This window comes from Vespula vulgaris, chromosome 13, assembly GCF_905475345.1.
Source record: "Vespula vulgaris chromosome 13, iyVesVulg1.1, whole genome shotgun sequence".
In the NCBI taxonomy this organism is placed as follows: Eukaryota; Metazoa; Arthropoda; class Insecta; order Hymenoptera; family Vespidae; genus Vespula; species Vespula vulgaris.
In genome coordinates, this window is record NC_066598.1 from 4,615,639 (window position 1) to 4,640,225 (window position 24,587).

General features: G+C 27.2%; 1 protein-coding gene across 4 annotated transcripts in view; it reads left to right on the forward strand.

Moving 5' to 3' along the window:
- LOC127068291 (LIM/homeobox protein Awh) overlaps window positions 1–24,587 on the forward strand; it is a 41,288-nt gene that overhangs the window by 6,942 nt on the left and 9,759 nt on the right. For 2 of the 4 annotated variants that reach the window (XM_051004249.1, XM_051004248.1), the window contains exons 2-6: window positions 8,383–8,666; window positions 20,857–21,074; window positions 21,971–22,219; window positions 22,503–22,673; window positions 23,117–23,212. In XM_051004249.1, coding sequence (XP_050860206.1) covers window positions 8,383–8,666; window positions 20,857–21,074; window positions 21,971–22,219; window positions 22,503–22,673; window positions 23,117–23,184 — 990 coding nt within the window. In that variant the 3' untranslated portion in view covers window positions 23,185–23,212. Of the gene's footprint in view, window positions 1–8,382; window positions 8,667–20,856; window positions 21,075–21,970; window positions 22,220–22,502; window positions 22,674–23,116; window positions 23,603–24,587 lie in introns of those variants that run through there. The other 2 variants (XM_051004250.1, XM_051004247.1) reach the window with 2 other exon arrangements.

The following is a 24,587-nucleotide window of genomic DNA, read 5'->3' on the forward strand; positions in this document are numbered from 1 at the left end:
GAAAACTCGATGTTGGAATGTGTTAATACTGCTAGTAGAATTTTAGTAGTCTTCTCGTGGTCTGTATAATCAGAATTTAGTAGAATCAATTAGGGTAACTAACCTGGTACTGAAACAAGTTAAACTTCTAAATCGAATGTTTATGTATTAGTTCTGATAATTTTGAGATATGTTCTATGTTGGAATGTGTTAATATTAATAATAGAGTTTTAGCTATCTTTTTGTGGTTCGTATAATCAAAATTTTGTGTGTAATTTAATTTTTTTGTTTTTTCTTTCGTTTCGTTTCCTTTTTTTTTTTTTTGAAAACAAATAATATCTACTTGTAATCGATTTGGTTTATCACTCAGTATGAAACGCAATATAACATTTTCTGATAAAATATCAAAACATTCTTTTATTTATTGATAAATTCTAGTCATTTTTATTAGAATATTATCGATAAATTTGTAAAACGATATTATATAATATTATATATTATATATATTATATTTACAAATAATATTTTAATAAATATTATTACTTACTTATACTTACATTATATATTTGTATTATTATATCATTAATATTAATTTCACTCATAAAAATAATTATTGATATAAATATTATGTTCTACTATAATTAAAAATCAAATAAGAAATAAGAATGTTGAAACGATGAAATATTCTAATCTGAATTTATATTATTAAACCAAATGATACATAAACTACTCCAATGGTATACATATATACATATATATATCTATGTATAAAGCATAATCGGATGATCATACTAAGCCTAAGAATAATCCTACTTTCCCAGCTTTACGAAGAAAGCTTTTAGACGAGGAACGAATTCGCGTTGGTCTCGTAAGCGATCCTGCTCGTTTTCTACACGCCTTTATTCGAAATGGCCATGAACCTCCATTTTTCCCTTTCGAGTGGTTTCAGTCCCCTTTTTCGAGATGGTAAGAAAGAGACAGACAGATAGAGAGAAAAAGAGAGAGAGAGAAAGAGAGATAGGGGCCTTAGAGGTATGACTTTCAAAGCTGAAAGCCGATCAACGGGGGGTCTAACAGGGTCTCTATGAAGGGCCCAGGTCTGTTCTATGATCCTCGGAGAGCTCACCGTGTCATTTTGGGTTCGCGACACGATGCCCATTGTAAACGATACTTATTTTCCCGCAAGTTGAACAGCCCCATACGTAGAAAAAGAAGAATCAACGAACTCTCTTGCTACGTATACATATTACATATATAAATATAATATAATACTTATGTAGTCCTTACCAATGGTCTTATTTATGAAAAAGTATCATTGTACATAGTAATGTAGTTCGTTCGTTTGAAAAATTAATCGTGTTCCAATAAGAATATATGTAAATTTATTTTTATTTTGTTCATTATTTTAATATAGTATTTGAAGAAAGACTGAAGTATAATAAATTTACTCGCAAATCGGTAGAACTCGATGGAACAATTTGAAACAAATTGGAAGAATTTGATTAGAAAATAATAATGGTTATTAGAATATTATTATTGTTAGAATATTTGTGGAAAATATAAAAAAGATGTATTTTTCGTTGAATAAAATTATAATTAAAAAAATAGTGATGATCTGTTAAGATCCTAATTTGATAAAAATTTTGATATGCTACTCGATAACAATGACTTCTATATATCCATTTTAATAGCCATTTTAATAGATTAGAAAATTAGTGTTAAATATTTAGAGTTTCTTAAATCATTTAAACAAAATAATATAATAAATCTATTGCATTGAAAAAATTCCAATCAAAATGGCGATGTTTTATTGAAAACAGTATAACTCAACAACAATGGTTTCTAAAAATCCACTTAATCACATTATAAAATTAATATACTTGGAATATTTAGAAATTTTGTGATAATAATTAATAAGAACAATAAGAAGATTTTGTTTATTATAGAAAAAACATTGATTAAAATAACGATGATCCTATCGAGATATACAATTTTTAAATATGTTGCAATACAAATCAGCACATAATATATTTCAAATATCGACTTAATATGTGATTAGAAAATGAATATAAATTATTTAGAATACTTCGTAAGTAGGAGAATATAAAAAATATATTACATTATTTCATAAAATATTTATAAATATACATTAAACATATTATAAATATTAATTACATTACATTAAAAAAAAATCCAATCAAAATGACGATTATCTATCTAGATTCAAACTCTTTAAATATATCATAATATAACTTAGCAATGATGTCTTCTAAACATCCACTTTAATAGCCAGTTTACAGATCCTAAATCATTTAAATACAACAATATAAGAAATTTATTACATTGAAAGGATTTCAATCAAAATGATAATGATTTATAGAAAATTAAGTTTCATAAAGATATTGATACAACTGAGCAGTAATAATTTCTAAATATTCATTTAATATCCCATTATAAAATTAGTATACTTAGAATATTTAGATATTTTCTATTAATAACTAATAAGAACAATAATAAAATTTTGTTTACCACAAAAAGAATATTAATCACAATGACCATGATCTTATCTTTAAAATTCAGATCCATATTCTTTAAAAATATTGCAAAATAAAGTTTCTAAATATTCAGTTAATATCCTATTAGAAGATTAGAATGATATATTTAGATTATTTAAATTATATATCTATATATATTTTTTTTAAATATAAATAGTAGAAAAATATCAGAAATATATTTCATAAAAAAAAGACTTTAATTAAAATCTAATTTAACCTAATCTATCAAGATCCAAGTTTTTTAAAAATGTTATAATACAAATCAGAAATAATGGTTTCCAAACATCTTCTAAATATTTGATTAGAAAATTGATAAGAAATATTTAGAATACTTTATACATAGGACAATATGAAAAATATATTACATTAAAAAAAAAATAAGAATTCCAATCAAAATCGTGGTGATTTATCTAGACTCAAGTTCTTTCAATATGTCATAATATAACTCAGCAACGATCTCTTTTAAAACGATCCACTTTAATAGCCAGTTTAGAGATTCTGAATCATTTAAATAGAACGATATAAGAAATTTATTGCATTGAAAGCAGTCCAATCAAAGTGATAATGATTTATAGAAAAGCAAGTTTTATAAAAATGTTACAAAAGAATTCAGCAAAAATAGTTCAACTTTTCTATATAAATTTAACTATAAACTCTTCTAACAATATTCTCAAAAATTTTCTAAATATTTCATTAGAAAATTAATATGGAATATTCAGATCTTTACCAATAATATTTAATAAGATCCATGATAAAATTTTGTTTATCATAATAAAATTTTCTTTGAACATTAATCAAAATAACGATGATTCTATCAAGATCCATATTCCTTAAAAATGTTGTAATATAACTCATTTAATTATTAATAATTCTAAATATCTACTTAATATCCCATTAGAAGATTAGAATGAGATATTTAGAATATGTAAATTACATATCTATATATATATTTTTTTTTTTTAAATAAAGATAGTAAAAGAATACCAAAAATGTATTTTATAGAAAAAAAAAGATTCTAATTAAAATCTAATCTAATCCAATCTATCCAAATTAATCTTAAAAAATGTTAAATAAAAGTTCAGCAACAATGGCTTCGCTAAACATTCGGTTAATGTCTTATTAGAAAATTATTACGAAATATTTCGACTATTTATATTATCCTATTCTTTTTCTTTTTTTTTTTCTTAGATAGAACAATAATAAAATTTATTATTATTAAACATTATTTTCAATCTCGACATAAATAGAAAGAACGTCAATCAAAATGGCGAATATCTCTGAAGGATCAAAAGTATTTTGCAATAGGACTTCACTTTCTCCTTTAAACGCGTAGATACTTTCAGTAAAGCCGCGTATTTCATATCTGATATACAGTATATTAGACGGATAATGAAAAGAAGTCTAATCCTCCGTTTTATGATCCCGCCTCGCATGCGAGCAGGGGTCATTATTGTCGTCTATAACTCTCCGAAGGCCGAGCCTTTGGAACCTTAGCGTGGGTGCGGTACTCGAGTTATTTGAGACTCGCAAACCAAGCGGCAAGTGCAATTTCCGATATTTATTACATACATATTACATCTTTACATATTCAACTTAACCCATTATGAATCCTTTCTAATCGAGCCTAATTCATATGATTTCAAACTACCTTTCATTTTATTAAAAAAAAAAGAAATAAAAGAAGAGGAAGATCAATCTTTAAACAACGATATTATTATTTAATATGGTTAACTTAAAAAGTTGAAAAAAGAATAAAATAAAAAAACCGATTTTTTCGAAATATTTTTATTTTACAATATTATCTCTCATAAATATATCTTATGAATATTTTTCTCATCAAAAAAAATTCTCGTAAATCGACGAAGTTACAGCTATGCTTAAACTTTAAACGTTGTTTTCTCGTTGTTTCATGTTTTTCATATTAATGCAAATGATATTTTGAAAAGTGCTTAATCCATTTGAATGAAAAATTTAATACAATTATTTCTCGTATTATTATATTAGTCTTCGTAATTATGAAATTTCTTTTTCAGTCGTAGCTTCATTTTTTAATTATTAACAAACTAATCTAATATTTTTATCGAAAATCATATGTTAAATGTGAATTATTCATATTTTTTTTTATTAAATGAAGATATTAAACATCAGTTCCTTTTTTTGATGTTTTTTAAAGGTTCCTTGTTTTTTTTTTTTTTTGTAATATTTAATATATCGCAACATAAAATGATTCGTATTGTTTCGACATCGATAATTTAAAGAGAATAACGAATTGTTTTAATTCTTTTTTGTTGGAAAACATTCCTCAAAATATAAACAAAATATCACACATATTTGATGATTTTTTATTAATCGTTTAAGTATACGTAACTTGTTAATATAAACAAAATAAAATTAATAAAAAATTAAATAAATATTAATATAATTACTTGCTTTGTAATAAATCCAAAGAGAAATGAAATAACTTATTGACAAGTAAATAAAAAATTTCTAAATGATGAAAGAGAACATTACATTTTCTTAATACAGGGATATCAAAATTTCGAGTTAAAAATCTCGTATTTGAATCTAACGTCCTTTTTGATTCTACTTTGAACATCTGTTTCTGAACGTTCTTATACTTCAGAAGCAACGTTATACGTTCCATCATCTAAGCCAATAACCAACCGAGTACCGAGCTACGGGTGGTATGTAACTGCAGCCGGTTCGACGTGCGAACATTTGGTTGGTTATGGTTGGTGGTTAACCGAACGTCATAGTTATAAGGGTGTGTGAAGTTACATAATGTCATTGTAACGTGATACCTACGTTAGCAGCTTCCTATAAACGTGCCTACGTATATCTATATATATACATATCTATATCTATATATATATATATATAAGTATGTAGATATACATATTATATATGTGTATGTATATATATATGTATGTATGTATGTATGTATATATATGTATGTATGTATGTATGTATGTATGTATGCATGTATGTATGTATATGTTCAAAGACCAAAGAAGAACATGGCTTCCATAACACACATACATAGCTATCTATATATACATATATAAATACATGTACGTGTTCGATACATGTGAGCAACCCTGTAGTAGCCACAGGCAACCAACCCCTCTTCTCTATCCGAGCCATTTGTAATGCGTTGGATTCCACTCGTAAAGTAAAGTTCGTTCCGAGCGTGCGACACAGACCTGTCAGGGGCGTGATTTTCGGGGGATTGTCCTGTGAAAATCGAACGTGTGTGTCTGGTGGAAAGAGAGGGGGCTCGAACCCGCGACACCCTGTCCTTTGTTATTACACTCGTCATACGTGAGATCGGCTTTTCTCGCTTCGTTGGGTGACCTTGGGTATTGAACGGTAGACATAGTGATAGTTCACATATGTCCCTTTTTACTGGTTCCTATCATTTTTCAGTTTTTCCATTGGCTAGTCATTTCTATAGCCATTTTTAATTTATTCTTAGCTTTTATTGGGGATATTATAGTTCCCTTTTTTGTAAATATGTGTGGGTACATATATATATAATTTTTATTTAGTATAGATCAGATATAAGAGATCCAGTTAGAAAAAAAGTCAACATTTTTTAACATTTATAATATGTTGTTAAGAAAAAATCATAGATTTGTTAATTAATATTGAAATTATTATACACTTTTCAAAATGGCACCGTAAATTACAGAATTTCAAAATTCTCACTTTACAATTATTTAAATCGTAAATATTAGGAAAAGATATTAACTGAATTTTGTCTTCATTTAATTTTTTAAAAGAAATAAAAAATAAAATAAATTATTTCTATTTATTAATACTCGTCAAATGATATATATCCATTTAATGTTCGTAGTTTTGCGAACTAAATGAACTATATTAAATTACATAGGAAAAATAAAAGAAAAAGAAAATACAGAAATTTAGAATTGTTGAGTGTCGGTATATTCATATAGAATAATCATTAATATAGTTAAAATGAGATACGAAAAAGGAGATAGAGAGGGGATAGTTCTGACTAGGCAATCATGTTTGCAACGATGCAAAGAATGCATCCTGCTATGCCTCTTTTTCATTGACCAGCTATCGTCAGACTTGTCGAGATCAAATTTCCAATTCAATTCGTACTTGTGAATTTGAATGTTAACAAAAAAAAATTCGAACAGGAAAAAAAGATTCCACGTAATTTACAAAAAAAAACATGAGGATATAATATCTTCGTCAAAATGTATAAATTCGAAATTAGATATAGACATATCGATACAAAAAATGATCGAAAAAAAGTTAAAAAAAGAAAGATAGAAACAGAAAACAAGATATAGCAAAATAAAAAATGGCAGCGAGTACACGATAGTTCCGATGTTCCACGAAAAAAATTCTAAAAAAAAAAAGAAAAGAAAAGAAAGATTAAAATTGACAATATCCGAGTCAAATTTTTACGAAATAAAAATGGAGATGGAATACTGGATGTGATCTTTACTGATGAGAAAAAAATAGTTGATTTTCTTAGTGCGGTTAACCGATCAAAAAATATCTGACTTAGACATCTAGAACGAAAGGATCCATTGTTAGAAAACGAAAGAAAGAATCGCATCCATCAAAAGTTTCATGCTTTCGTTGACATGGACGCGTTGAGGTTTCAGTGATCGAGTCTGCATTTATTATATATAGGATGGGACAATACGATCTATACAAGTCACAGACATTGGTTTGTATTTTTCTAATGCGATGGAAAGGGTTGTCCATTATATGTCAAACGTTATTTCTTACTTTTTGTTTGTCTGTGTGACAAACGGATGTTATTATCAGAAAAGATGTTAAAAAAAAAAAAACGAAATGGTTTTTAATTTTCAATATTATTATTTCTTCCTTTATTACAATTTTGTTTCAATCATTTGTTTCGAATTATTGAATACATGTGACAATATTTCGCCATTTTTAAAAATCGGTTTTTTTATAAAAGTTGAAGTTTATCATTTATAATGTATTTTAATGAAATTACTAAAATTAATATTAAGTTATCATAAATATTGAAATTAGTATTATTATTAATTTATTATTCTGAAATTAAAGAAAAATAAAAGATATAGGGAATAAATTTTTTATATAAATGTTAATATAAGTTATATTACTTACTAAAATAATTAGAACTACGAAATTAAATAAAATTTTCGCATTTTTATTTGTCTTAATTTAATTTGTCATTATAATTATAATTATTATTATTAATTTTTCTCATACTTGTGACATAGTTTTTGTTTAATAATATTTTTTATTTTAATATTATCATTATTAGCATTAAATAATATAATAGTATTAATTTAATTATTGAACAATATATGTATGTGTGCAAGTATATATATATATATATATATATATATATATATATATATATATAATATATATATAATATATACATTTATATAAATAAGAATATCTGTATATTCTTATCTAATTTATATAATAAGTTAACATATAATGAATGTTTTTTATTTACAAATTTTCTTATTTGTTCCATCGAACAGATTATAATAACAACATACAGAAGTTTAAAAATGAACGCACATTATATATCTTTACAAAATATATATAAAGCCTAATAAGAAATTTAATTTTTGAAAAATGTAACTTATTAAAATTTCATTTATTAAAAATACGTGTCTTTAAAAATAGATATATAAAAATTAAAAATATTTCAAAATATCGAATATCGCATTCTATGAGAATTTTACCTATTGCATTATTCGTAGGCTGTATTTACTATTAAAAAAAAAAAAAAAAAAAAAAAAGAAAAGAAAAGAAAAAAAAAGAAACCAAAAGATAAAAAAAAGATTTTGTTTATTTATAGACGGAGGTTGAAGATATGAACGGTGATGGCGTTTGCGAAGGTACTGGTACGAGTCTGGGCCCGACGGAAAGCACTGGTGGCCTCATCGGATCGGACATGTCTCCTGGTGTAATGGAGTGCGGTGGATGCGGTGAACGCGTCCGAGAACGAACTATTTTGTGCGTTGGCGGGCGTACATGGCACTCGAGGTGTCTTAGGTGTTGCGCTTGTGCCAGACCGTTGCACGATCAGCACTCTTGTTTCTTAAGGGGCATGCGACTCTACTGCAGGCACGACTATGCACTGTAAGTCATTTGATTCTTCTATTTATTTCTTCTTTTTCATTACTCTTTCTTTTTTTTGTTGTTTTCTTGTTTTTTTTTTTTTATTTTTTATTTTTTGTTTAGATTAGGTCATTCATGAAACGGGAATATATCAGGATAAGTTTTCTGTCATTTCTTTGGATTGTATTAGGACGTTCATAAAAAGGGGGATATTTTGTGATAAGTTTTTGTCATTTCTTTGGATTAGGGGATATTAAATGAAGATATTTTGTGATAAATTTTTTCATTTCTAAAATAAGTCGATTATCAAATGGGAAAACGTCTAATAGATTTCTTGGTTGGAAAGTCTAAATTAAATTATACAATTTTTTGAGAAAGACACTTATTCAATAGGGACATGTTCAGGAACAGATATCTTCATTATAATTAAGTTAAATTTTTCAATTTTTCGGAAAAGGGTAAGGCACTTATCAAATAGAGAAATATGTTATCAAATAGCGATATATTGTAATAAGTTTTTTAATTATAATTAAGTTAAAATTCTCAATTTTTTGGGAAAGGGTAAGTCACTTATGAAAAGAGCAACGTGTTATAATAAGTTCCTTAGTTATAATTAAGTTAAGTTTCTCAATCTTTTAAGAAAAGATAAAATACTTTCAAACAGATATATGTTGTAATAGATTTTTTACTTATAATTGAATCATGTTTCTGAATTTTTTTGGAAAAGAGTAAGATGTCAAATAGAAATTTGTTGTAACGAATTGTTTCGAATTACGATATAATTAAATCAATATTTTTAATTTCTTGAGTAAGAATGAGATACTTATCCAATAGAAATAAATTATAATTGATTTCTCAGCTATTATTAAATGACCAGACAGAACATTGAGTGCTTAATTATTTTTCATTTATTACTTCTCCTCTTGAATAAATTAAATACAAATTATTTAATAAATATGTCTGTAATAATGAAAATGTTTATTTGTCGAATATCAAGTGTTAGATTGGGTCAAAAGCTTGTCATTATTATGTATTCTTTGTATTAATCACCGATTCGAATTTAAATTTGATATCAAATTCATTTCGTACATAAGGTGTTACATATTTAATCCCAATTGAAAAAAAAGAAGAAAGCATGAACGAAAAGCAAAAAGGGAAAAGATAATGAAAGAAAAATTCGTAATAAAAAAGAAATAAAAAGAGTCATGTGCATACTTAAACACTTTTCATGGGACGAACGAGTGAGAGATGAAAATTATTGGGTGCCAATGGGCTCCTTACTTTTAATCTAAACAAGAAGGAGAAACGATCGACTGGTTAATTTGGCAGCCTTGTAGAATACGAAACGTTTCAGAATTGAGTATCGTTGTTCTTCTGATGATACAGATACACGATTTAACCCATACATCTATTACTTGAAAGTGTATACGTTGGTATAATATGTGCACACTCATTAAGCAAACGCAGTTAAGTTGAGTCTCTTGATCTCCGTTGACCAATAAGAATGAGTATTTTGTGGACGACATAAATCGAAAGGGAACACAACGTGTAATTGGCGCCGTTATCGAACCCGCGTTTCGATTCATATACGAGATATCTCCTGGCTTTTCTCAATTTAGTGCCGTACCTGACAGAAACGTAATCGAAATGAATTCGATTAGGTTATAGTTATGAGAGAGAGAGAGACAGAGAATGACTATCGAATGTTTTATTTTATTACGACATCTGAAATGGACGTAGAAATGGCTTACTCTCCTGTTTCTAATATTCCTATTATCGTGAATTATTTTGTCGATGTATAAAACTGATTTTATTTAATCGATTAAGATCTGATTTATTTTTTTATACGTTAGAATTTTTATACTTTAGAACTGTTAATGATTGAGAATGGATCATTGAACAGATCACACGTAGGTTGATAACTATATATGAGTTATTACAACGTTCTCCAATACCATCGTTTCACTTTGTGCAATTCTATTAGCTCGAATCATTGATCAGTTTATTATTATTCTGTATTTCTTTATTCTGTGTTCAACAATTGACCTGAAATCTTAATTGATTCACGATTTCATTAGATATTAAATGATCAACTTCATATTTTCGTCAATTTCGTTCGATATTCAAAAATCAATCCAATATTCTTATCTCATAATTTTATTCGCTATCCAATAATCAAATCGAAACTTTTATTAATTGACAATATTATTGTTTATGCAATGATTCATTTGAAACTTTCATTAGTTTACAAATTCATTAAATATTTAACTATCGACCTGAAACTTTTATTAATCCACTATTTTATTCTGTGTTCAACAATTGATCTGAAGTTTTAATTGGGTCTGACGATTTCATTCGGTATTAGAGTGTCAATCTAAAATTTTCAAAAATCAAGTTACAGTTTCGTTCTGTATCCAATGATTAAGATGCAATTTTTATTATCTCATAATTTTATTCGTTGTTCTGAATGATCCGAATTTATCAATAATTTACAATTTCATCAAGTATTTAAGTATCAATCTAAAATTTTTATCAGTCAACAATTTTATTCTATGTTCAAAAATTGACCTGAAATATTAATTAATCGACAATTTCATTCGGTACTATAATTTGAATTTGTAATTTTTGTCAAGTCGCAATTTCGTTCTATATTTAATGAACAAGCTACAATTTTTATTATCTCATAATCTCATTCGTTGTTCAATGATCCGAAATTATCATTACTCCACAATTTCATCGAGTATTTAACTATCATCCTTAAACTTTTATCACAATTCTAGTCCACAATTTTATCGAATAATCATCTATCATCTATCACTTCACAATCATATTCCGTATTCAACTATAAATCAGGGTCTTTGATCGTTTCACAATTTGCAAATTTCTTCTGGCGTACGCGTTCGGCCGTTGAGGATTTAATTGAACCGAGAGAGAGAAAAAAGAGAAAAAAAGAGAAGAAAAAAAAAGGAAATAAAAAGAGAAAAAGACGGGAAAAAGAAAAAAAAAGGATATAAAAGATTGACTTTCGATTCGACGACGGAACGATGAACTTTGGCATAGAAATGTTCGTTACACGCGATGAGAAAAAGGAACATGCGTGGTCCGCTAGTAGCCTCGTGTATGGACGTATCTCTTTTTCTTATTCCTTATCTCTCTCTCTCTCTCTCTCTCTCTCTCTCTCTCTCTCTCTCTCTCTCTCTCTCTCTCTCTCTCTCTCTTTCTCTCTATCTCTTTCTCTCATAGAAGACCTCGAAGAGCCCGAAATGACTCATCGAATGTATAGACGATCCTCGAGCAAAGACTTCCCGAACGTGTTTATCCAACTGTCAATCAGTTAGCACAGTCACCTGGCTCACCAGCCCACCAAAGTCAAGTATCGTGATATCCGATCGCGACGTAAGCTCGATATCGCTGTCGGCATTATCAAACAGGGAAATCGACGAGAGGAAGAGAAGAAATAACAGAGTGAAAAAAAAAGACAAAGTTATTTACGAGTCCGATACGTCAACTCAATCATACAATTCCGTAGAACGTTATATTGTAGTATATTGTAATTATACGTATAGTAAATATAATCTATATACTATAGCAAATTCAAAGATAAAATTTCAGGTTACTGGAATATTACTAGAATATTTAATGAAATTTTGAAACGATAATTTTAGTCGTACATTTCAGTCGATTCGAAATATCGATTCAGTTGTACAATTTCGTAGATATATTGTAATTTATATGCTATAATAAATTCAAAAATAAGAGAAACGTATATTTCAGGTTACTGGAATATTACTGAAATATTCAATGAAATTATGAAACGATAATTTCAGTCGTACAATTCAGTCAATTTGAAATGTCAATTCAGTTGTACAATTTCGTAAATATATTGTAATCTATATGGTATAGCAAATTCAAAGATAAGAGAATCTATATTTCAGGTTACTGGAATATTACTAGAATATTCAATGAAATTATGAAACAATACGTCAACTCAGTTGTACAATTTCTTAAAACATCGTATTGCAGTAAGTAACTTTACGTATAGTGAATGTAATCTATATAAATTCAAAGATAAGAGAAAAGTATATTTGAGATTGATAATTAGTGAAATATTCAATGAAACTGTGAAACGATACGTCAACTGAGTCGTACAGTTTCATAAAACGTGATATTGCAGCAAATAACTATACGTATAGTAAATATAATCCATATATTATAACAAATTCAAACTATACTTCAAGATAGCGATTAATGAAATATTGAATGAAAATATGATGCCTACAATTCCATAGAACGTATAACGTTGTATTATATGATAACTATATAAATAATAATACAACCTAGTAGATATAACTATAAATATAATTATAGGTATAGTAGATATAGTACACAAATTCAAAGATAAAAAATAGTTTATTTCACATTGGTGATTACTGAAATATTCAACGAAATTATGAAACAGTATGTTAACTCAGTTGTACAATTACGTATAATGTTGTATTATAGTGAATAACTATACGTATAGTAAATGTAATACATAAATATAACATATTTACATAATATATAAATATAATTATATTTATATAGTATATAAATATAAACTATGGTACAGCAAATTTAAAATTAAAAAGAAATATAATTCAGATTAATGACTACTGGAATATTCAATGAAATTATTTTTTATACATTCAATGAAATTATGAAAATTGATGAAGGCATTGGATTTATATTTCAAATAGAGAATAAAGAATAAAAATAGAGTATAGAGTATAGAGTATGAAATAGAGTATAGGATACAGAAAGATGAAATTGGACTGATAAAATTTTTATATCGATTCTTAAATACTCAACGAAATTGTAAACTGATCGAAAGTATCAAATTGATAATCTAATTGAGAATTGAAATTTTTTAAACAATAAAAGTTTCGAGCTTGTTCATTGAACAGATACCGAACACAAGTCTGAGCGATAATAAAGATTTCAATTGGATTCGTTGAATACCGAACGAAATTGTTCGTTGTATAAATTTCAATTTTTCAATGTAGGAACGAGACTATAGAGTCTGATAGAATCTCAGTGTTTTTTTTTAAATAAAAATTTTGTTGAATCAATGATATCCACCATGTCATCCATATATTCGTATAAAAATAAAATTGTTGATCGACGAAACTTCATATTTGGATAAATAATGGATTGATAGAATCGACGAAGAAAGGAACGAATAGAAAATTGGAAAATAAAAAAATATTGATAATCGATGATCGATAATCGATGAACGACGCGAGAATAATTAACGCGTCTTGCGGATAAGAAACGGGTATGGTTTAAAGGAACCACGAAGATGCGGGAGGTCTTGAGGAATCTGCCGCGTAATTTTTTGACTGGTGCTTTCCGCCTCGTAATGCTGGCTTACGATGACCCGGTCGACAGGATCCACGACCCGTAGAGTCGTCGACAAGGGATTTCGAAAGATCCGACCTCTTCCTTCGCTCTCCCGTGATAAATGATCGAAAACTATACTGAGTGATTCACTAAGCGACATTAACACTAACTCTAACTTTAAAACTCTTTGCCTAACGATCGAAATCATCTGAAAAGATGAACGAGTAGGATGAACGAACGCATTTTAGTATCTATCAAATTAATTGTTATAGAAAAAAAAATAAATTTTATAAATTGGATTTTAATGTTATACGAAATTATTCTTTATGAATGATTAGAGAAGGAATTCGATTGATTATAAATTATTATTGTTATTATTAGCATTATCTCTTTCTAGAAATCTTTATCACGTTTGAAAATTGTATTATGTTAACGTTAGTATAATGGAAAATTTTCTTTAAGGAAGATTAGAGAAGAAATTCAATCTATGTCAATGTTAGTATTATATAAAATTATCTTTATGGATGATTATATAAAAAATATTAGGTCGATTATAAATTAGTGTTACCATGTTTGTCCTCAAGTATCTTTTTTATGAATGATCAGAAAAGAAATTAAATCTATGTTTAGCCAGTATTATCTGAAATTTTCTTTATAGATGATTAAAATGATTATAAATTATTATTATTATCTCTGTCTAGAAATCTTGATCACATTTAAAAATTGTACATATTTTTAATCGCAATAAAAATTCTATACATTTTTGTCAGTATTATACGAAATTTTTTTTAGAAATAATTAAAAAAGGACATTAGATTCGTTATTAATTATTATAATTATTTTTGTGAAATTTGATAAATTATATTTTTATAATAATAATAATAATTTATATTACACTATTATATATACAATATAACACAATACGAATGATAATATATACAGAATGACGTTAAACCGTGTCAAGATATAGAAACAACGTCGCTCACATTTCTGTCAATGTAAAATTCAGATCCCTATTTAACTATCGTGGGCGTGACGTTTCTCTTTAACACGAACATACACAACACTATATATCTCATCGAATTAGAATATCCACCGTCAAGAAACAATAGGATTAAAACTACGTCTACGCTCGATCAAATCTAATCAAATGAAACCTCTACTTAAGACCTAGCATTTTTATAATATTAAATTCTTTATAAATCGTTATATATGCAACTATTAAATAAATATAATAAATTCGATATAATATAAATTAAAAAACTATTACATGTCGACATTATTTACATCTCAATATATAAATACAAAATAATAAAACATTAAATATTTTGTATATTTTATTTTATGAAATTATTAAATATAAACTATTATGTATGTAATATAAAATATACAAAAATTATATAATTATTAATATAAATAATTAATATAATACAATTATAATATAATCATGTATAATTAAATAAATATATAACATGATTAACGATATAAAATAAAATATCATTAATCACAAAATTATTAAATATAAAATATTATATATATATATATATATATATGTAATATAAAATATACGTACAAAATAAAATATCATGAATTATTTGAACATTTTAAATCATTCATTAAATTATTCAATATAAAACATTGCACATATTTTAAATGAAATATAAAATACAAAATATAAAATATAAAATGAAAAGTATAATTAAAGTGTATAATAACAAATGTAATAAAAAGTATACCATAATTAAAAAAAATAATAAAAATTAAAAAAATCTAATAAATAAGAGCACATTATATCAGGTAATAGGTAAACAGGCAAATAGGCAAACAGACAAATAACAGACAAGTACTCCCTTGGGACCAATTACCACCCTCGAGGTGTCGGGCCCACCAGGGTAGTCGCGTGGCCTCATAAGATATCTCAGCGTGGGGGCGGAAAGGTCTGACTCGCGTCTGTTCGTGCTTAGAACGTTGGTAGTAGTCCAGTAAAACCGGACGAGGAATCGGGATGCACTTTCCGTGTTCATGAATATGATAATGGGCTAATGGCCGGCTAGTCGTTGTTTAATTACCGCTCGAAGCACACACATCGAGTTAAGAAAGGAGGAGTGGGGGGAGACAGAGAGACAGAGACACATACAGAGAGAAAGACAGAGGAAGAAAGACAGAGTGAGAAAGAGTGAGAAAGAGTAAGAGGGAGAGAGAAAGAGAGTAGAAGAAAGATTCTCCAGTGCCATTCATCTAGCTATACGTGCGTGTGTCTTGTAGCATGCTCGTGTCGCTGCCGGTACATGGCTACCGTTTACATCGAGACTAAACCTACCATCTTCGGACCTGTATCTCTTTTTCTTTATTTTATTTTTTTCCCCCTCTTTTTCTCGTTTTTTCTTTTCCGTTTTTTCCTGTTCTCTTTCCGTTTCTTTTTTCTTTTTTTGCAATTTATTTTCTTTCCCCGCGCTCTGTTCTTCCGAGAGAATTTTTATTCTTTGTCCTTTTTCTCGTTCGCCTCTTTTGCTTTATTTATTTTTTTTTGTCCTTCCCTTTTTTCTTTTTTCTTTCTTTCTTCCTTTTTATTCCCCCACTCCACTTCTTCCTATTCAGTTTTCTTATTCATTTGTTTAATCTTCCTTTTCTTTTTCTTCTTTTTTCTTTTTTTTTTTTTTTGATGTCTTTTTTTTGTTTCCAAAAAATAAGTGCCGAATTTACGACGAAGCGATTTATTTCTTCAATTTCTTTAACTTCAGTGCCAATATTTAAATTGATGTAAAGTGTATTATTTTTTCTTTTCTTCCTCTTTTTTTTTTCTTTGCTTTTCTCTTTTCTCTTTTTTCGAAAGTAGGTACACGTCGATACGAGTATAAATTGTGAACTTTAGTATGCACTTTCTCGTATTGATAAAAATTGCGATTAACGGTGAATTTCGATATTTATGTGAAAACATTTATTTCATTAATTATATCTCTATATTAAATGAATTTAAGTTCATTTGAAGTTGTTACATACATACATACATACATACATACATACATATATATATATATATATATATATATATATATATATATATGAAAATTTTGAGAAATATTTGGAGGATTTTTATAACTATTATTTTCAAATTTTGTATTTATCATTTTATTCTTTTTTTATGTCTCTCTAAGTCAATGATAAAATGATTAATTATTTATTACATAATTCTTAAATAATTAAAATTTGTTAAATAATGAATCATTTTATTAAAATATTAAAATTATAAAAACTTGCGAAAATAATTGTAAGATTCTTTGCTGATCCTAGTTAATGAGTGATCTCAATGTTTTCTAGACATTTACGAACATCAATCATCCATCATAATAGCAATTAATTAATATAGTTGATTTTCAAAAACTTGTTAAAAGGATTAAACAAAAAAAAAACAGTCTTACGATACGCACATAATTATTCATCCGTAATTCAAACATTTATAAAAATGAATGGTTACTAAATCGAGTGATATATAATAAAAAAAAAACTTATAAAATTATACAAACTCTTTCAAATATCATAACCCGATATACAATTAATCAATTAATTACTTTTATTCTCGTCGAGTATAAATAATGATCGTTCGAGAAAAAAAAAAAGAAAAGAAGAAAAAAACAGGAAAAAGGAAACGAAAGAAAGATACAAAAAAAAGGAAAACAAAAGCTTAAAAATTAGAATTAATTATAACCGATCTTCCATCAACTTATAAAACTGTGTTACTATAAACGAATAAATCGCGAATATGAATATTCGAAATAATATGTTGCATACACGAAGCATACCGAAAGAGGAACGATCTCAGCTCGCTTTTCACGTCCTAAAGGAGATAATAAATGACCGTGAAACACGCGGCACATTGGTTGGCTACTTACTTCGAGTAGAAGACTGTTCAGGTCTTTTTAAAAAGATTTCTTTCTCTCTCTCTCTCTATATATATATATATATTTCTATCTATCTCTTTCTGTCTCCAATCCCCCTCTTTCTGTCTCTTCTCCCCTTCCACTCTCGAACACCATAAGACTTTGTTTTATTTCTCGTAAGAAATAATCGTATCTCTGGCCTATTCCTTCTACCCAACTAAACGGAGCTCTTATCTAATCGCAAGAGCTGGAACTTGGAGAACCAAAAGGAACCTGTGCGCGAAATCGTTTCAACCTTAACCATTTTTTTATTTACATTTTGTCTTTTTTGTTTTTTAATTTTTTCTTGATTTTTTTCCCCTTCTTTGTGAACGCAGGTATGTGTATGTATATATGTGTGAGATTACGAACCGCTTTCATTTCACAATCTCTTACGATTTACACCCTCTTACGATCCCTCCCGTTCCCCTCCCCCTCATTCTCTCATCCAACCCACCCTCTCACCAACTCTTCCCAATGTCTTACGCTTTCTACTTCGCGATTATATCGGTAATTAATGCGAGACATCGCTAAGACTTTTCTTTTACCAGCCGATTCCTTTCTCTCCAATGTTCCAGGTTCTTTATTCTTCTCTAGACTAATAAGAAATGCCTCCTAACAAACGCAAGAGGTACCAAATTAAATTCAACGCCTCAAGGATGTTATTGGATATAGATTTTAAAAGAATAAAAAGAAGAAAAAAAACGGAAAAAAAACGAAAAGACAGAAGGAAAAAAAAGAGGATGGAAAAAACTCATTAAAAGATTCGATATGATTCGTGGCAAACTTAATTGTATGCGGATTAACCGAGCTCAAAGTTCGTGATTTAACTACAACCATTTTCTGGTTCTTTATTGAATTTTGGGATTTGCGAAGATCGATGATATCTCGTTCTTAGAATCGTTGAATATTTAATTTGTTTTTCTTTCTCTTCTTTTTCTTTTTTGCCCTCTTTTAATTAATATTTATTAACATTATTATTTTTATTGTTGTTATTATTATTATTATTATTATTATTATTATTATTATTATTATTATTATTATCACTACTACTATTATTATTAACGAGTATATTTATATACTTCGAATGAATATTTTATTACGAAGTTAATTGAAGTCTGTATTTATTAGGCAGATTTAACGATTACGTTAGATTTAAGATTGGTTAAGACTAACTGTTCCGTTATTGGTACTGTTATTTATGATTTTATTCGCTCATTTTTATAATTATTTTGAAATAATATATCATCTCTAATTAGAATTTTTTATTTTTTAATTTTCTTTTATACGTTCAAAAAGAATATATTACACAGGAAAATTATTAATATTTAAAATTGCATCATTATATTATTATTTTATTATTATATTATATTATATATACTATTAAGAAGATACAGAACATATTCGTTAAATTTAAGAGTCATTGAAGGTCTATTATTTGTGAAATCATTTCCAAATTTCTATACTTGCAATTTTATATAATATATATAGTTACAATTACAATCACGAATTTTTTAAATATTTTTATAAAAATAAATTATAAAAGTAATTTGTTTAAATTTATATATTTAAATTTGTAAATACGAAAATTATATTTAAAAAAATAATATATCGATATATATTTATAAAACATAAATTCGATATACGCGTTATTTAAATAAATAAATATATTTATTATTTATTTATTTAATTGATATATTAATTGTATATATTTAATATATTAATAAAATTGCGATTAAGAAGATATTTTAAAAATTCGACGATTTGCAAAATTTTAATTACATATATAAGCAAAGTGTCTCATTGAAAACGAATGTCCATCCGGATTATTATAAAATTTAATAATGTTTTCATAAAACGTCGAGGCAGTTCAATTCTATTTCCAAAGGGAACAGGTTCTTATCAAAAATTCATCTAGTTTGATAACCCTTAAAAAGGGATAACACCTCCTTAAAAATCGTAGATGATAATAAGAGTCAAAAGATTATCATTTGAAAGGTTTTTTAATTATCTTTATAATGATTTAATGTTTGTTTCTATCTGAACGAATAATTTTCGAAAAAATGCTTTTCAAGGTTTTATATATATATATATTTTTTTTTTATTATTATAGATATATATATATTTTTCATCTCTGTGATTTTAAATTGTAAATCATTAAATTGATTAGAACGTACGTACATCGATAATGGAGTTAAGTTCATGAAAAGATAGTCTTGCATGTAAGATATTCGTACGAGACGATCCCTGATAAATTGCAATGGATGCATTCCACTAAGCACGCGACTCTACTAAACATTTTTTTTTCTTTTAATCCCTCTATGCAACTGCGAGTTCGTGTAATTTATCAATGCTGGATATTCTTCTATTATACGAATTTACGAATAACTAAAAATGTTATTGTTATTATATATAAAAATAAAAGTAAATAATATAATAATATATGAGACACACGCACTCAGATTTGAATTGTTGCTATTTTTTATAATTTTTGCAATATTCATATATCAAAGATTACAATTAATATCGTATTTTCATTATTCATGTAATAAATTAATTTAATTTTTTATTACTATATATACATATATATATACAACAATAAGAGATATAGGATATCCTATACATATATTGAATAATATATAACAAATAAAAACATAAACAATTGTTATCGAAATTTTTATTTATTTTATACATTTGTTTGCGTATATCGAACGATTTAAGATAATAAAAATTATATTAAACGAAGAAAAAAAAAGAAAAAGGAAAAAAAACGAAAATTGAGTTAATCGAATAATTCAATAAACAATTATATCAAATACTAAAATGAAAAAAAAAGTAAATAAATAAAACAAAACAAAAACACAAATGTTGATTAATTCAATCGATTGTGCGACAATAAAATATATATTTTTCAGAACATTCGGTGCTAAATGTGCAAAATGCGGACGAAGCGTAGGCGCAGGTGATTGGGTTAGAAGAGCCCGAGAACGGGTTTATCATTTAGCCTGTTTCGCCTGCGATGCCTGTTCACGTCAATTGTCAACTGGAGAGCAATTCGCTCTCTTAGATGCACGATTACTCTGCAAAGCTCACTATTTAGATGTCATCGAAGGCAACAACACTTCATCCGATGGTGAGGATACCCACAAATTATAGTAAATCAATTTTTACGATATGAACGCAGAAAAGTTTTTCGATCAAAAATGATTTTTTTTAATCAAACGTTGTCATTCAGATGATAAATCAAATGATTAATAAGATGATAAATCTTTCATTTCAATCAGTGATTATGAAAGTGATCTAACTCGTATTAGACATGCAGATCAATGTCATAAAAAATATAAATAATATATGTGTGTGTATATATATATATATATATAAATTCAAATAGATTTTTAATTATAATTATGTCACTTTCATGATCACTGGCATGTTTATTTAATAATACAATAAAATATATTGGTATATATAATGGGTACTCTGTGTGGGATAAACAATAATTGGCACTGTGATGTTAAAGTATTTGATTTGATAGATTATTTCAATATTTTATATCAAAGTAAACACGATCTAGTATTAATTTATATATAAAATTAATATATTTATTATAATTATTATATATATTAAAATTAATTTATATATGAAAGTAATATATAAAGAAAATTTACCTAATTAATAATCAAACCAATAGTGTACTATTATTTATAAATATGCGTGTAGGTGTGTGTACAATATATATAGTATATATAATATATATACATATATATATATACACATACAAGCTGTATATACTGTTCACACACACTCACACGCATATATAAGTGTGTATAATAATAGTAGTGATGTTTATTTGGATATCATTATTTATTTGGATACATTTATCGTATAAAAATTATTACAAATTACTATTTTATTATTATTACATTAAACAGATTCAAAAATTATACAGATAAAAATTTTTCAGTAAAACCCCGATGATCACGAATAAGTATAAAACCATGGGAGCAAAACTAATTGGTACTTTCGCAGAAGGCGGTGACTCCGAGAGCGGTCACAAGGGTGGTAACAAAGCAAAGAGGGTAAGGACAACGTTCACCGAAGAACAACTTTCCGTTCTCCAAGCTAATTTCCAATTGGACAGCAATCCCGACGGTCAGGACTTAGAAAGGATAGCACACGTGACTGGATTAAGCAAGAGGGTGACACAAGTATGGTTTCAAAATTCCAGAGCGAGACAAAAGAAGCATCTTCATACGGGAAAAATGAAAGGCCAGCATGGTATGCTGTTCAGCCATTTTATTCTATCTCTTATAAATTTTTTTGCAATTTTTCTCGTTCTTTTCTTTTTTTTTCTTCTTATTTTTAATTTTACTTTTTCTATGTGACCAAAGTGGGTTCTTAATCACATTTTTAAATCCGTTCATCGTTGATAAATAAATAAATCAATATATGTTTATAAATTTTATTCGTCGTTTTTTAATAGATCTAATATTTTTATAAATATTTTTTAATATAAATAAAGATTTTTAGTAAATTTAATTCGTCTCATTGACGATTGCAGTACACCAATCCCCGCCAAATTCAACGACATCACCGGCCGATTTCGGTCGACACATCAATTTACACCTGACTTATTCCTTTCAACATCAGCAACATCAGCATAGTCAGCAACCAGTGCAACTCAGTCCAGCCGTCTGTAAAAGTCCCACGCCTTCGATCTATCATAATCATGGTACGAGTTCAAATTTTTAAATTATTTTCATTTGTACCAAAAAGAAGAAAAAAAGAAGAAAATACGAATCGGACGAAGTACAAAATAAATGGTAGAAAGGTTAAAGAAAAGAAAAATACATACAAATTTCAAATAAATAGAAAAGAAACAATAAAAGAAGAAGTCGTTGTGATACAAAAACTCGACAACTTTTCTTTTTGTCAAACTGATACAATTTATTGCTAACTTCACTAACATTTACAAGATTCTATAAGATTTCTCTTTTCTATCCCATTCAAATTACTTAAAAAAAAAAAAAAAAAAAAGAACAAAATTAAAAGAAAAAAAGAATAGAAAGCCAACAGAAAATTTATTCAAGAGATTTTTTTTCTTACAACGATATTCAAGTACCATGTTTAAGATTGAAATAACCTAATCTTTTAAATTCTCTACATATTCTTTAGGTTCGGAACAATCAATGGATGAACTCTCGCAGGACTCCATGATGTTGTCAATGCCGAACGAAGTATAATTAGCGCCGTTGGATCGATTACGTATTTGTAAATACTCTTTTTATCTACTTCTTATCTTCCGAAAAAACGTCAGCTTCAGTTTTAGCGCTATTTCCGGATGGGCCTTCCAACGGCGCGTTGCATTTTAATTTATCTTAGAACTCGGCAAGAATCTAAGGTACACTTTCCATCCTCTCTTTCCATTCTCTCTCTCTCTCTCTCTCTCTCTCTCTCTCTCTCTATCATTATATCTCTCTATCTCTCTCTTTTTCTTTTTTCTATCATTATCTCTTTCTCTCCCTCTATCTTTTTCTCTTTCTATCATTACCTTTCTCTTTCCCTTTCTCTTTCTACCATTATATTTTTCTAACTCTCCCTTTCTCTTTTTCTCTTTCTCTCCTTATATCTTTTCCTATCTCACTCTCTCTCTCTCTCTCTCTCTCTCTATCTCTGTCTCTTTCTATCATTATATCTCTCTTTATCTTTCTATCTCCGTCTCTTTCTATTATTATATCTCTCTCTCTCTCTCTCTCTCTCTTTCTTTTTCTATCATTATATATATATATATATATATATATATATATATATATATATATACCTCCCTCTCTCTATCTCTTTTCTTCTCTTTCTATTATTATATCCTTTTCTCTCTGTTTCTGTATTTATCTATCTATTTATCTATCTATCTATCCATCTATCTATCTATCTCTCTTTAGATAATTTAGAAAGAAAAAAAACCTACTTGTTTTTAGCATAAGTGGAATGCATTTGAAGGAGAACATTAACTAAGCTATTAAATTGCGTACGATATTAGGCTATTATTGCCGTGCAGTCAATTTCTAGCTTTCTCAAGAAGTTTCGAAAGGATCGATGAAACGTCACGATTCTATTCGATGATCCTATTCCGACCAAAATCAATGTAAAATGTGCCAATTTCGAAGACCATGAAATAAATAAACAAGAAAAGAAAAAATAATAATAATAACTAGCGCAACATGGTCTTTCGAACTCGAAAAAGAACTCGTAACGTCTCGTCGAATGATTTTTTAGAAAAAAAAAGAGATTAATAGAGAAAAATTTACTCAAAATCAATCAAAGAAAATCCAAAGGTCTGAGACAGATCGTTTATGAATCAATACGATAATAATCTATGAATCATCCTTCGTTTAAAAGATAAATAAATTACGATTAAAATCAATCAGAAAAAAAATCTTGATATCTATGAATCGTCTATATATCAATATGATTATTGATATCAATCATTTGATTATAAATATCGCGCAAAGAAAATCCTAAAATTTGTAGATCTTTCATTCTCCATAGATCTCGGGATATTCTTTCATCGATTTTCATGATCAAGTTTGGATTATAGTTCATCGAATTTTTTCTGATCGATTTCGATGATCGGATGATCTACACACAC